At 41.2% G+C, this 14,727-nt stretch overlaps 1 protein-coding gene across 15 annotated transcripts; it reads right to left on the bottom strand.

Annotated features, from left to right (window-relative positions):
- Window positions 1–945: 945 nt before the first annotated feature.
- Window positions 946–14,500, bottom strand: elavl3 (ELAV like neuron-specific RNA binding protein 3). 15 transcript variants are annotated; one of them, XM_008415978.3, is made up of 8 exons: window positions 13,857–14,500; window positions 7,427–7,646; window positions 7,237–7,340; window positions 4,669–4,822; window positions 4,347–4,575; window positions 3,862–3,915; window positions 3,342–3,380; window positions 946–2,605 (listed from the first exon to the last, which is right to left on the bottom strand). In XM_008415978.3, the coding sequence occupies exons 1-8, from the start codon at window positions 13,863–13,865 to the stop codon at window positions 2,257–2,259; spliced, it is 1,158 nt and encodes a 385-aa protein (XP_008414200.1). In that variant the 5' UTR covers window positions 13,866–14,500; the 3' UTR covers window positions 946–2,256. The 15 variants fall into 15 exon arrangements, with proteins under 15 accessions (XP_008414200.1, XP_008414201.1, XP_017161727.1 ...); XM_008415979.3 differs by having other exon boundaries at window positions 7,427–7,643; window positions 13,857–14,499; XM_017306238.2 differs by having other exon boundaries at window positions 4,347–4,572; window positions 13,857–14,499.
- Window positions 14,501–14,727: the final 227 nt, after the last annotated feature.

A 14,727-nucleotide genomic window follows, 5' to 3' on the forward strand; every position in this document is an offset into this window, starting at 1 on the left:
TCCAGATGCGGTTAGGTTTGTGTGAGATACGCGGCTCCTTCGCCCCCTCCCCAGATGTCCCCGCCCATACACCACGCTGCTTCTTCCCTCTTTCTCTGTGAAGATCAGAGGGTTTCAAACGAAGCCACGCGATGTCCCAATTTTTTTCCAAGCTTAAGAATCTGTAAAAATTCAGCACAAGGTCTTGTTCCTTTGTATGTATAAAAATAGATTATCTCTAATGTAATCCTTTTCAAAGAGACCGTCCTCTTTGGCTAACACAGCGTCACTTAGAAAAGCAAAAATGACTTGAATATAGCTGACCTTATTTAACGTATCATCATGCGCCTGTGTCTTGATATTAAAAGACACTCGCTCTCCACATGGTACATCAAAAATCTGGGCTGCAGCAGACACTTCCACTAGACGGGTTGGGCCTTATTGTTTCATCAAGGGTGCCATAAATAATCCCTATGCTCCTGGGTTGGGGATATTTTAATCACCAGCTATTTTTGTTGTTGCACCAAACTGATCGGGAGAAACTTGTTAAATGCTGTTTTTGTGATCAAAAAGGTAACTATGACACTTATTTGCAAGGTTGATGTACCGCCAATGATTGAACATTCAAAGTTACCAGGAAATTTTTTGAAGAAAACAATGGTCTTAGAGAAAAACGCATCACTTTTTCCAGACTAAAAAGGTAAAATAGAGAGCAATCATTCTGCTTAATGGATATGTGGTCAGATATGACTGCAATCAGTCATCAGCAGTATAATCTACACAATATTGGATATTTTAAACTACAAGTAGCATTTATCTTTAAGAAACGGAGGAATAATACTAGTGAATTTCACATTTTTGCTTCTTTGCGGGCCTGCCTTTATTATTAGTGATGTACTATTTCAAACATGTTCAAGTTTTTCTTCCAACTATGCCCTCTAAGAGCAGAAACATTCAGCTGTAGTGAAATAAACCTGCCTGTCAGTGACTGTTTTTGCTTGCTTTTTTTTTTTTCTGACGGCAAACTACTGGTAGAAAGGCATTGTGGAAATAAAACAACTTTTGACGCAATAAAGCTTCTTTTGCAAGCCAGCCAAAGTGTAAAAACACCAGTACTTTTGTCGCAGCTGTGTGATGATGAAACAGTTTTTCCCCTCACACTCATCACTCTCTCGCCCAGCAGAGAATTACTAATGAACGTCGTCACCATGGGAGCGCTGCTGCTCTGCTCTAAGTTCACAGACGGTCTGCCCGTATTCAATCCATCGCGTGGATGAGATCAAATGAAAAAAAAAATAAAAATACAGCTTCAGAGGACTAAATATGTGTAAATCTTCCTATTACTGAACTGTGTTTTTTTGTGATACGTTAACTGTTCTATTGTGATATTTCTCGTGAGTCTGTGTGGATAGAAGTGATGGCCTTTGAACTGCTCTTTTCATTGACCGTTGAGCTAAATCATGTTGGGTCTGAGCTGATAAGCTCTGATATATAAGAGAAAAATGCCTTGAAGCGAGGCACCACCTAACGCAGGTCAGGAAACAGTAGTCAAAGTTTCTAGAAAATGCTTACATACTCGGCTATTATAACCACCTTAAATATTGAATATATAGTAATATTTTAATAGACGTATATAAGAGAACACTGTTTTTAGTTTCATTTTCTTTGATCTAAAAAAATCACTGATTCAAAATGCCCAAGTGTAAAAAAAGTGACTACATCCCCTCCAGCAGGATAATGGGAGAGATGGTGGGGTAAGAGTTTAGGTAAATTGCACGTTTTTTTTTTTTTGTTGTTTTTTTTGATAATTTTGTTCATCAGTTGTCATTATTTGCCTGAATTCAATCAAAGCACTCAGTACACATTCTCTGTCACATTCGTTAGACTGTCTCCTAAATAGAAAGCTCTTCCCCCTTGCCCCCCTCCCTTTCAGAAAGCCCCCCACCAGCTACGCACCCCTTTTCTAATTCAATCCAGGCAAATACAGGGAAAGACTAGCAAGTTGTGAAAAGAGAAAAGAAAGAACTCCACTAGTGTGTTTGTTTGAAACTCTGACTTATCTACGCTTGAGAATGTCTGTATGCTTTGTGTGTGCATGTGTTCTGTGCATCTGCACATCTGTCTGTGTGTGTGTGGGTGTGTGTATGTGTTTGTGTGCGAGCATGTCAGAGAGAGAAAGACAGAGACTCAGTCCAGGCCCATGTAGAGTGATGGCGCAGGGAGGCTTCAGGTAGGACCCCCTGCAGGTTCAACCAGCTGCCACCGGCGGCGTCTGCTTCAAGCCTTGTGCTGCTTGCTGGTTTTGAAGGAAACCTGCAGCACGCGATCGCCCAGGCGGTAGCCGTTTAGACTGGCGATAGCCATGGCGGCTTCGTCGTAGTTGGTCATCGTGACGAAGCCGAAGCCCTTGCATTTGTTGGTGGTGAAGTCACGGATGACTTTGACATTGGTGACGGCGCCGAAAGGCCCAAAGAGCTGCCACAGGACGCTCTCGTCCGCCTCAGGCGACAGGTTGTAGACAAAGATGCACCAGCCGGCTCCAGTGGGACCGGTTAGATTGACCCCGGCTAGACTGGTCATGCTGTCAATGGTGATGGGGGAGAATCTGGGAAAGAGAGGAGGAGAACTACCATGGGTGTCATTCTGAAGTTCCGCATAGCATTCACTGCTTTACATTATCTTCTAATAGCTAGGTATCTGTCGCATTTGAGGATCCCCATCTCCATCCTCTCTCTGCTGTACAGTAAGTAGATAAATATGTGTGGGCACCACAGTGGCTCCAAACTGCCTGCTTTTATACATAATGACACTGCGTGCCCTGAGACGAGACACCCACACAATGTGCATTTATTTTATTTTTTTCCTCTGCTGACCAGAGCCTCTGGAAGAATTAAAAACACATGGATCACAATGTTCAACTGAAATCACAGCATTGAACAAAACACAGAAACCTAGAGAGGGATGAAAAGCAAACTGGAATCAAATCATACGAAAAACTGGAGCAAACAGAAGAGAGACGCAAACGGAATCTGGTATGTCCATGCTGGTGAAAAAAAGGGGACATTAAAGCAACTGAAACCAACAATGTTAGTTCAGAAATAAATACATAGAAATTATTCATATTGATTCAAATAAACAAAAGGAACAAAAAGGTTAAACAAAGCCATGCCAGAATACCCCGCTGTTAGGAAGCTACAGATAGTGCTTATTCGGTAGAATGGATAAATGGGCTGTGGGCATTAAGAATTATGGCCATATGCAACTTCTTTTGAGATTAAAGCAGCATGTGGTATTCCGGGCACTTTGTTTGAAGGTTTTATTTTGGCATGAATGCTTTTGAAAGGACACCTTTTGGCATTTACCTCTTGACTCCGTAGCTGGCGTTTAGTAAATTGTCGAGTCTGCAACGCAAGAGGGAGAGTGAAGGGGATGCAGAGGTTAGTTATGAGATCTACAAGGAATGGGAGTGGTGGGCTTTTTATGGTTAATGTGTTGCGTCTTCATCAGCTGGCCTGCAGAGGGCATCCTTCACTTCAACGCAGTCTCATATCATCCAGCAACAAATTTATGATGTGACATATCGTCCTGCTGGTATTTCTTATTATTATTTATAAGTTACAATATCTTTTATTAGCGTTAATGTATAAACATATAGGCAAATTTGCATCTAGTGACAAAAGAAGGAAAGATCCCACAATGCTTTTATTTTGAGCGATTTCTTTTTGCTTTTTGTCATTTAGCACAATTATCCACATAAATACAACCCGGTAGTTTTGATTTTTTTTTTTTTTTTTTTGCAAGGTCTATGACTTATAAGCAGTATGCAAACCATAATGTATTTAACTTGATTCTATTTGTACTTGGAAAAATCTAGTTTCTTACATTGTGTTTGAGCTGCTATTTGGATCTGGTCCCTTTCCAAGTGAAGGGATCACACTGCAGTTTAAAAGAAAGTCAGAGAAAAAGTGTGAGGAGGAGGAGGAGAGGGAGAAAGAAGAGGGAAAAATACCATGTTTCCAAATAAGAAATAGTTACCTAAAGGAGAAAATTAATTATAGCTTTTATAATCAAAATGATTTTGTTTTCTTTAAACAGTTTACATGTCTTAATTTTTGCATATTTCCACTGACGATTACAACCTCCAGCTTCATCTCTTAGCCATTTTGTGGTACAGATGATGCATAAAAATAAAGAAACTGTAAAGATCTTCTGTCTCTTTCAACTTTACAATGACTCACTTTGAATTGAGCTCAAAAACTTGCTGTTGAAATGAAAATGTTTTTTTTAAGCAACAAAAGAACAATAAATGAGGGACTTATTTTGGGGTGGGGTGGAGTTCAGGGCGGGGTTTGGTGACGGTTCAGTACCTGAAACGTTGAGTCTGGTGGTGCAGGGGTCCCGTGTAGCGGCGGGCAGCAGTTTGGTACAGCTGAGTCAGTAAGGCCTGGCCTGTTTTCTGGCTTGGGTTGTTGGCAAACTTGACTGTGATTGGCTCAGCGGCACCCAAAGGCTTCTGCCCGTTCAGTCCTTTGATGGCCTCCTCTGCTTCATTTCGCTTGTCAAACCGGATGAAGCCCACTCCCCGTGATATGCCTGCTCCGAAAACAAAATACAGAGGATTGGCGTGACTACCTTGGTGTTGGTGGGTCTGCTTGGCTTGAGGTGATCAGTTTTATTAAAAGGCCTTACCTGTAACTTGGTCCACTAGGATGCGGGACGTGATAATGCGACCATACTGGGAGAACAGCTGCTCCATGTCTTTCTGGCTCATGGTTTTGGGGAGTCCGCTCACATAAAGGTTGGCATCACGGATGGAGGCTGAACTTGGCCTGGCATATGATACCTAAAACAGATTGAATGATCTGTTGAATCACAGATACAGATCCTTGTAAAAGTATTCACACATCTTGAATACTTTTACGGACAGTATGATGTATTTAGTTGGAACTTAGAGCAACAGGCCAAACACAAAGTACTGAAACAATGTGAAGTGGAGGGAAAAAAATACATGTTACTCACAAAATTATTTTATTTACAATAAACCAAATGGATTATGTAAATAAATTTAGGTTTGAACTATGACAGAACAATTTTAACACGTGAATATGCTTTGATGTAAATCAGTCAATTATAGTTCTGGCTGCTCCTGAAGGTAGGTGAAGCTTTGTCCATCATCCCCACAGCATCATGCTCCCAACACTATGCTTTATTGCTTAGAGTGTTAGTTTTCCTCTACAACTAATATTGCGCTTGTTGGCTGAAAAGTTCAGTTTTACTCTCATCTTACAAACTGAAAATGTCGTTACACATGCCTTTATGCCCAACCTTCCTTTCACCTTCACAAAAATACTCAACTTAGTGTTGGCCATCCCATAGAAGACCTCAAACATTTGTTGCAGTTTATTTTTATAATATTACAAAGTTCAAGGAGTGCGAATATTCATGCTAAGTACTGTAAATAACCTTTAAATTACAATGTAAGTGGCAGTTTGAAGCAAGAATCCCGCTTATTCTCGCTCGTGTCTGTATTTACCTTAAAACATGACTTTCAGATTCATCACAGACACACTATTTAACAGCTGCGTAACCATTACTGCAGCTGAATCCAATCATTGCTTAACAATCACATGGGACTTCCTTGCTTTGCACTGAAAAGCATCGGCTTCAGTCAATACAGTTTCCCAAATTCTCCAGTGAGTTAATTAGTACAGCGTCATTTTTGATGCATCTGTTCGTATCCCACATGGCTGTTCTTCTCAGTCTCATTTCAGTGGCCTGTTTTCTGTTATAAAAAAATTTTATCTAAGTGATTGTGTAAGAGATTGACCTCTTGTTGCTTCGTTTTTTTTTAAAAATTCTGTTTATGGAAACATGAACAGTTGAGTGACAGATAGTCCACTGCAGTGCTTTGTTAGGAGTGGTGTGTTTGTGTGTGATGGAGAGACAGTGTGAGTGTTGTTGGAGATAGGCTGAGCCGTTCTCCCTCTGTCCTGCCTCCTTTCTTTGTTTCTATTCTCCAGGATGGGGGGGGGGCAAAACTCTCCAACCGAGCAAACAGTGAAACGCACCTTAAGGCTGGGAAGAGTTATCCCAACTTATGAATATACTATTCACTAAATAAATTTACAGACATCTGTGAAAACCGTACAGTCATTTTGCACCCATGTTTTACTATTAAAACTATTCGGTGCTAGTTAATTGGTCAACATGTTATCTTTCAGATGAATACAGGTGCTTTGATTTCATAAATCAGCACAAAGGACCAGCGTCTATTGTGTCCACAGAGGGACTGCGTGAGCAGGAGGGTTGTGCTGCGTGGTGATTAGGGTGTTCTGGACGAGGCGCGGGGGGGAGCTGCTCCGTTCGGGGAGCAGAGGCTGCCCTATAATTAACCCTCTCGCTGTCGCTCCCACAGTACAGATGGTGCCTCAAGCCCATATGGCCTCTAATCCCGTCATTGGCATTCTGCTCTCGACCCCTCCATCATCCCCCCCTCTCCTCCTCCCGCCCCTCACCTCCACCCACTTTCCCCCACACCTTGATCTTTTCTTTGAAGCTTTCTGTAAAATCAGGAGAAGATTGGAGTACTGACATCAGCTACTGTGTTTTTATATCTAAGAGCGGACATTTTCCTTCTTAAAAATTTTCTTTACGGTCACTGTGATAACAATTGGCTTTTTGCTTAGATATTTCCTTGCTGTATGTTTATCTTTGACTTGACCTAAAGTTCATTGTTGAGTCAGAGCATCTGCTCTGTAGATCCTGCAGTTTGTCTCAGCCTTTGATCAAGTTTGGGATTGGATGAAATTAGAGATTAATAATTTGATCCCCCCCTACTCCCCACCACCTCTCTGTCTATCATCTGATTTTGGGACAAAGAAGCCCCCTAATTAGCCTAGATTGAAGACAGATGGGCTAACCTGCACTGACCCATGTGTGCCACAGTCAGGCTGCCTAATTGCATTTCCATCACAAAAACCCTCCGCATGTTGTCCGCCCCTTGCTTTCTGACCTCCACTCTCTTACTCTCCTTTCACCCTTTCTCATTCTTCTTTTGTTCATGCTACCACTCCCTTCTGCCTCTCCATTTCCCCTTCTGCCCCCCCTGTATTTGCTCCCCTCCTGCTTTGACATCCGTTGCCACCTCTTTCACCAAACCCCCTTGACAAAATCTCCACTTCCTTCCTTTTTTTTTTTGTCTGGAATGAAAGATGAATTTGAAGTGATTCTTTTCTCAAAGCATCGAGTTCTGCCCACCTTGATTGTTTTAGTCTGCAACTTGAGACCATTTAGTGTGTTGATAGCCTTGTCTGCGTCATTTGGATCCACATAGTTTACAAAACCATATCCCAAACTCTGACCTGCAGGGAAAGACAGAATGACAGGGGATGTTGAGATTTTTCAAAACCAGTTGGAGTGACTTTTTCAGCCCATGTCAATTTTGTACCTGTTATCTTATCTCTGACTAGCTTGCAGGATTCGATCTCTCCAATGCTACCAAACAAACTTTTAAATTCTTCCTGGGTCATGTTCTGAGGCAGATAGTTGACGATCAAGTTGGTTTTGCTGTCATCTGTGGAGCCATTTGTGCTAATGACTGGGCCATTGGGCAGACTGGTTCCACTTGGACCGTTGGACACCTGCGTTTCCATGGTGCTGATTATCTGCTGAGGAAGAGGGTGGAATTAGATTCATTATTCACAAAGAGACTCGGCAAAAGTAAACCTTTAAACATGCTTCGAATCCATTATTTAACTTACAGTGATACATATGCTAATAGAGGCTGCGCACAGCAGAGCACACAGAGGCGGCTCACTCTCTAAGCATCAGAAGTGCAGGTCAAGAATCAGCGTTGCTAAAATGGAGGTGGACAAGGTCTGATTTATCATCCTCCCTTCCCCCTTCTGCTCCATCTTTCCTGCTCTCCTACTCCCTGCCTCTGGTCCTGCAGATGTCACAGTCCCTTTTCCTTACTCCTCCCATCCCCCTCCCTACTCTTTCAGGGTCAAACATCATTACATCATTACACAGGGACGGATGGTCAGAATGGTGGGTACCAGACTGGCATAAAACCAAGGGAGCTGTCGGATGGATTTAGCGCTCCAATAAATAATGCATATCATGGTTGGCTAAAATACTTTTTTTTTTTTAAACAGCTTTTGTCTTTGGACTCTGTGGCCTTTAATTTCCCAGTTTTTAAGTGAGCATAGAGATGGTGAATAGTGGAGTATTTTGTGTTGCTTTGATGCATCTAATTAGAGCCATCCAGAATACCAGAAAACGGCAACAAAGACAGACTTCCTGCTCCAGTTCCTCCCCCTCAGCACCAAGCTCTTTGAGACCAGATCAATATTATAGTACATTATGTCATAGACAGTCACAGGAAAAGTTTGTGCGTGTGTGTGTTTGTGTGACTGTGTGTGTGTGTGTTTATTGATACGGATTTTAATAACACTGAATTGAGCTGTACTTTATTATTATTCAGGAAAAAAACAGACTTTTACAAAAAAATAATGAAAAAAGGGAAAAATTAGATAATAAGAATACAAAATGGTGAAGAGATTTTTCTACTACAGCTTATAACTATTTGTTTTATTGTCTGATTTTTAAAATTTAAACACTAGGTCTACATTCATGTCTACAATCAAGTCTAGATTTTGATACAATTAGTTGTTAGTTTTTAGTTGCCTAATTTTTTTATTTAAAAAAAGTTATTGATTAAGGAGTATTTCTAAGACTTGTTAGTACACCTGTTACATCATCCAACCATATTTTTGTATTTTTTTTATTTCCTTGCATTTTTGTACCATTCTTGCTCGCAATTATGCGAAATATGAGTAAATACTAATGCTTGTTGGGTCGTTTTGTAAACAGTTACCTCGAACTCTATGTTTGACTTACTGCAGGTTGTTAATTTGTTATTATTTGTTTATGGCAAGATTCTCACCCTCGCTGAATCTCATGGGGAATTAAAATATTCTACCAAACAATAAAAGGAGTTAATTATCAGCTTCTACAAACTATTTCCTAATGTTATTCTAAGAAAGACCAATTTGATGGAGAAATACTGCAGATGTAATTTAAATGTATTTTTCACAGACAATATTTCTCACGACTGATGAGTGCCTCATTGACTTCATTAAAGTTCTCTTGATATTCTGTTCTAGATCATAATTTTGTTACTTTTATTGTTTCTGTTTCCACACCCTCTGTATTGAATTAGTAAAGTACGAAAATTGAACAAATTCCTGTTTTGGTTTTTTTGTTAAGTTTGATGGGTTTTTCCTAATAAACCCATTTTTACCTCATCTCAGCATCCATCTGCCTTGTTTTGAGACTCACCTTGACTCAGGTTGCCCTGGTTACAGCCCCTCAAAGACGACAGTGTTTCTAGCGGCTGACAAACTTCCTTACTTGACTGTTTGTTTGTCTGAGCTTGTAAGCAGCAGACACACAGGCTAGATGTATGTCGTACATATGCTGATAATGTTTGTCTTTGTAGAAACAAAGAACAGCGTGGTGACAGTTGAGACGGTGTAAAAACTAAAATACATCAAATGTACAAAGGTTGAACAGCAAAGAGAACAACAGCCTGTCATGTAAAGATTTTGAGATGAAGCTAAAAAGATACCTAAAATTATATGACTCCCTTCAATTTTTTTATAAAGAAACAGACTGTTTTGTTGTTTTCATGCTAGTAGTAGTAGTGCATTACTTTGTGGGGCAGAATAAACAAAATCTGTCCAAGTAATAGCAAAAGCTGTATAAAACAAAGGGGGGGAAAAGACATTTTCAGGGCATATTTGACTCTCCAACTGGAAAACCTCAGAGAGGCAGAGTAAGCATTTCCAGCAAACAGTGTGAGGTTATATAATTCATAAATCCACAGTGCCTCTCAGACACACAAACAACAAAATAAATAGATAAATTAAAATAATAATTTAACAACAACGGCTAGCTACAGCATGAAGATAAGAATACATTTAACAGATTTCTGCTTTTCTTGAAGATGGTATATAATTCTAACAAAAGCTTAGGAGTAACTTGTTTCAAAAACAAATAAAAGCATGAATTGCTGAATAAATATTAGTACGCATGTAGTGCAATCATAAGTTCTGAGATATTGAACCAGAAAATAAGCAAGATCAGTAACAGTTTCTTAGATACATTGCTGCGCGTCGCTCACCTTTTTATTTCTCTCTGATAAGGACGAAACATGATAAATAATTCCTGATTTTAAATCTCCAACACACCAACACAGCTGTTATCATCACGTTGGGACCCCCGCTGCCTGTTGTTTTTATTTCTATTTTAGGGGTTCTGTGAGACCTCCCTTAATATTTAATGGAGTGCATCAGCTTCGCCCACACACGATCCCAGACTTGCACGCAACAAGAGCTCAGCCTCCACCACCAAACACATGAAGCCAGATTTGCACGCAAACAAGAGGCCCTGCCTCCCTTCGCCAAACACACACCACCTACACTGTGCACAATTAAATTACAAAACAAAGGAGCGTTGCAAGACTTAATGTAAATCTATGTCTTGTGGTCTCTGTCCTCTGATGCATTCAAATCATTTCTGCTCCAAATGCATTGGAGCACTTGGGGCTGTATAATACAGAGGAATAGCATGTGTCTCGCAAAGTTTGCATGTTGCAGATTGAATTATGTGTTACAAGGAAATGAAGTGATTTTAGTGTTTATTTCCATAGGAACTGGATGGACATTTTCTTGTAGCATTCGCTATCTAAGGGTCAGCATATATAATAATTGACTGAAGTAGAAAATCCGTATATAATATAGCATTAGGAAATAATTTAGACCAACCATTTTGTTTTATCAAAACATAACCTAAGCAGCAGTCTCTTCGTCTTTGTATACAAATTATTTTAGGTGTGCAAGACATAATCTAAAGCAGAATGCTAGTGTAAAGTGTAAATGAGCCATCTAAATAACACAGATTACAGGATTATCCCAAACAAAGGGCATTAGCCACATTCTCCGCAGCTTAAGGGATCATGGTGGCAGATGTAACACAACAGGACGACCGGAGTCACAGCTCTTGTCAGCCAAGAACAGAGACTCCACACAGTCAGATGACAAAATAAAAGATTTCTCAAAGATCGCAAAGATCCCTGGGTGTTATGGACCGCTTTGATAAGATGACAGCAGACAGCGTCAAAGGCTGCAGGACACAAATCTGTCTCACACGTCCTTGGATCATGCGGGGCGCTATCCAGCGTGCTGAAAAGGGAGTGGCTTTCGGACAGGCTCTTTTGAAGACACAGATGGCCGTGAAACGACCAAAAGAAAATCGACTTTGTTCATGTTTTTTTTTGTTTGTTTGTTTCTTTTCTTTCTTCATTTCAAATCTCTAAGCACCGATCCGTAAAAAGAATATTTCAAACCTATTTAAACAATTTAAAGGATCTACCGATTTCTCTGTTTCTGCTGTGCATCGCCTGCTTTAAATCAAGGACTGGTGAGCTCTGCTGGCATTCATAAACCAGAGCGCCTATTTGCTGAATAAACGTATTGAAACGACCAAACAAAAGAGCCACCCGTTCCTCCTCTTCTCCCTCTCGCAGAGGGCTATGGCAGCACTATGAATATTAATGTAAACAGTGGCGCTTTGTGTCGAGGCCAGGGGCTGCAGGACTCTCCGGGAACAATGATCGTTACAGTTGCCATCTCCAAGTCAAAAACCCCCCAAAGAAATGTCAAATATCCTCAGTGGGAAAAGCCTGTTTTGTCTATATAGTATGTAATGTTTGTAATTTTTTTTGTATTTTTTTTTATTTGAGAGTCTTATATTTAATTGTGCTACAATAAAATAGTTCTCTTCTTTTACAATACATAAACATAATAAATAAAAATAGATTCGCTAGAGTAAAATAAATGCTGTTTATCAAAGGGTTTAAATATAGAATAAAAAATACATGAACGAAGGTCATTCATTTTTATATGTAAATGCATGCTGACCTACAAGAAGCAGATCTCTGCTTATATAATCGCATTTATCGCTTCTTTTGATATTTTCACTCTGCATTATTTGCCCTCACCTATAAAACCGAATAAAATAAATAAATAAAAAAAATTAAAATATATAAAAAGGATTCAGTATTTTACTCCATGTAGGCCCAGTGAATGGGGAGAGAAGTTTTTACCTTATAAGATCAAAGAAACGCTCTACAGTGATGGCCTCGCCTGTCCTTGTCCTTGAATTGTGTAAGTGCTTTGGAAAGGTTGTCTGACTCAACGCTTTTATTTGCTTGGCACTGCGGTACAGGCACGGGGGGCTGCGGACCATGTGGAGGAGAGATGCTGCCACTATATATATATAAAATAGGCCTGGAAGCAACAACGGGGCTCAGACAAGGAGAAAATATAATAATTGTTTAATATAAGGACAATTTATCGAGTAAATACTCTTTTGTGTGTGTGTGTGTGTGTGTGTGTTCCGGGTCTTAACGCGTGCGTCCTTTATGTTGTGAATTATTTATTTTGTGTACTAAAATTAGTCATCTAATAAACTGTCTAGGCTTTTTATACAAGTTAAATATGACTCATATGCTATTCAATTATTTTGATGCTTTGTTTTTACACACGTATTTTTCTTTTTTTCTGTGCTCCGACCAGATTTACTGTTTATTATTATTCGTTGTTGTAATTCTATGTAAATGGTTTTAATCTTCAACGGTTTGCATACACAAACCTCGTGCATTCAGCCGCGGATCATGTCAAGAGGCAAAGCGGAAAAGGTCGTTTAAGGCTTCAAGGCCCTCGTTTGATGCTCCGGTACAACAGAGACACGCCCAATCCAGCCAGTCGGCGCACACAGCAAAGCTAATTTATCAGCGCATCTCCTTTCATCCGACAAGCGCAGCGCAGGCATGGCCATCTTGTTGTGTGTGCAGCGCTATGATTCTTGGAGAAATGCGCTTTATATATATATATGTATATATAAAAATAAATTTAAAAAAAAAATGGTGCTGTCCGGGCGCGGCCTTGGTGGTGCCGTCACAGCCTCGGAGGTTTCCAGCCCATTTACTCGGTTGCATCGCTACGGAGAACCCTGAGGAATTTTGGACTTTGTCTGATTCAAAGCGAACCAACGGATGCGTAATCTTCTTCTCCTCACCCCACGCCCCCTCTATCGCAGAGTGACTCGACCCTTTTCCCCTCCCTCCCCTCGCCTTGTTGGATGGGCCCTCAGCCTCCGAGGCATCATGTTTTGTCTCACAAACCCGTCTCCAGCATCCTTGTGCAGCACCAAGCAAAGAAAGCCGCCCTCCCACCCCTCCTCCTCTGAACTCGGAGCATCCTTGATTCCCCCTCCCGCCCCCCACTCCGTCCCCATCACTACTATCACGCACAATGTCGAATGCAAAGCTCACTTTTCACAATTAGCAACGCATAATGCAGATGCGACGCTTGGGATGTAAGCATACACTGTAAAAAGAAAAAAAAAAAAAAGCCAGAGCTATCTAAAATGGCAGGATAATGTTTTCCTCCAACGCCGAGGCTGTCTGTAGGCTGAAGCGCGGCCGGTGTGGCGCATCACACAGCGTGAGACTGCTAAATGCCCGTATCGATCGTTAATCTCATCAGAATGATATGACATGGTGAACTGGACAGAAACGACAAGCTCCGCTGTGTGTGTCGGCATGTGGACACAAGTGGCGAGCGCTGCTGAAAACCAGACCGAGTTGTGGAAAATAAACGAGAGAATTCGTGTTGAATTAATTTATCAATGGCTGCATCACATGTGCGCATCCAAAACAAATACTACACAAAAAGATCCAATGATGCAACACCCCCCCCCCTCCCTCCACCCCTTTTTCTCTAAAATAAGAAAAATAGAGGCATACGTACAGTAACCATTCTTGACGTACAATGAAAGAAATCTAGGTCCTTCTTTTCACAGGTCTTGAAGCGGAAGTCTCTCTCTCTCTCTCTCTGCGCTCTTGGGCCTTTATATTATTATATGGCCTTTATGTACAATTAGGAGCAAAAAGTAAAAGAAAAAAAAAAGGAAAAAAAAATACAGTCTTCGCCAAAGGATCTCAGTCCTGCGAAATTGTTGGTGCCTCTACAGGATGAAAATGAGGAGAGAGGGGAAAAAAAAGAGTTTTCTTCTGGAGGATGATGATGGAGAAAGCTTCTCTCCGTGTGGCGTGGGCGATGGTTCAGGAAAAAAAAAAAAAAAAAGAGAAGCAGTGATCCTCAGCAGGGTGTGTCCAGGGGAGGGTGTTCTGGTTTTGCTGCTTTTTGCGTGTGCGTGTATGTGTGTGTGTGTGTAATTCCTTGCTCCTCTCGCAGTCTCCTTCTGTGCCTCTGCTGCAATGTTCTTCTTTTATGCGTCCTCCTGGCTTGCAGAGCGCGCTGCTGATTGGCTAATTGTGCAGGGAGGGTACTACATGGCAGCCATTGCAATGCGCTCCTCTCCCATTATCCCCTTCAGGAGAGATCACCAAGAGTCCTCCCCCTCTCTCCCCTCTTCCATCTCTCCACTCCCTCCTTCTCGCTGCCCTTCCTTTCTTCCTGCCCCCCCCCCCCCACCCCCCCTCCTCTCTCTCTTCACACACATGCAGAGCGCAGTGAATAGGACTCCACCTGCACTTTCAGAACAGATGGGTGCAGCAAAAGGCAGTGGACTTTCTTCTTTCTTTCTCCTTCAGCACATTTCGCGCTTAGTCCTGCGTTAGCACAGCTCCTTCCTTTATGTATCAGTCTTCATTTGGGC

This window comes from Poecilia reticulata, chromosome 8 (assembly GCF_904066995.2).
Source record: "Poecilia reticulata chromosome 8, P_reticulata-male-v2, whole genome shotgun sequence".
Classification (NCBI taxonomy): Eukaryota; Metazoa; Chordata; class Actinopteri; order Cyprinodontiformes; family Poeciliidae; genus Poecilia; species Poecilia reticulata.

Coding starts and splice junctions, on each gene's coding strand:
- elavl3 (XM_008415978.3), bottom strand. Junction 7,341..7,426: donor AGTCAGAGATAAGATAACAG/GTACAAAATTGA, acceptor CTTTCCCTGCAG/GTCAGAGTTTGGGATATGGT. Junction 4,576..4,668: donor CCTAGTGGACCAAGTTACAG/GTAAGGCCTTTT, acceptor TTGTTTTCGGAG/CAGGCATATCACGGGGAGTG.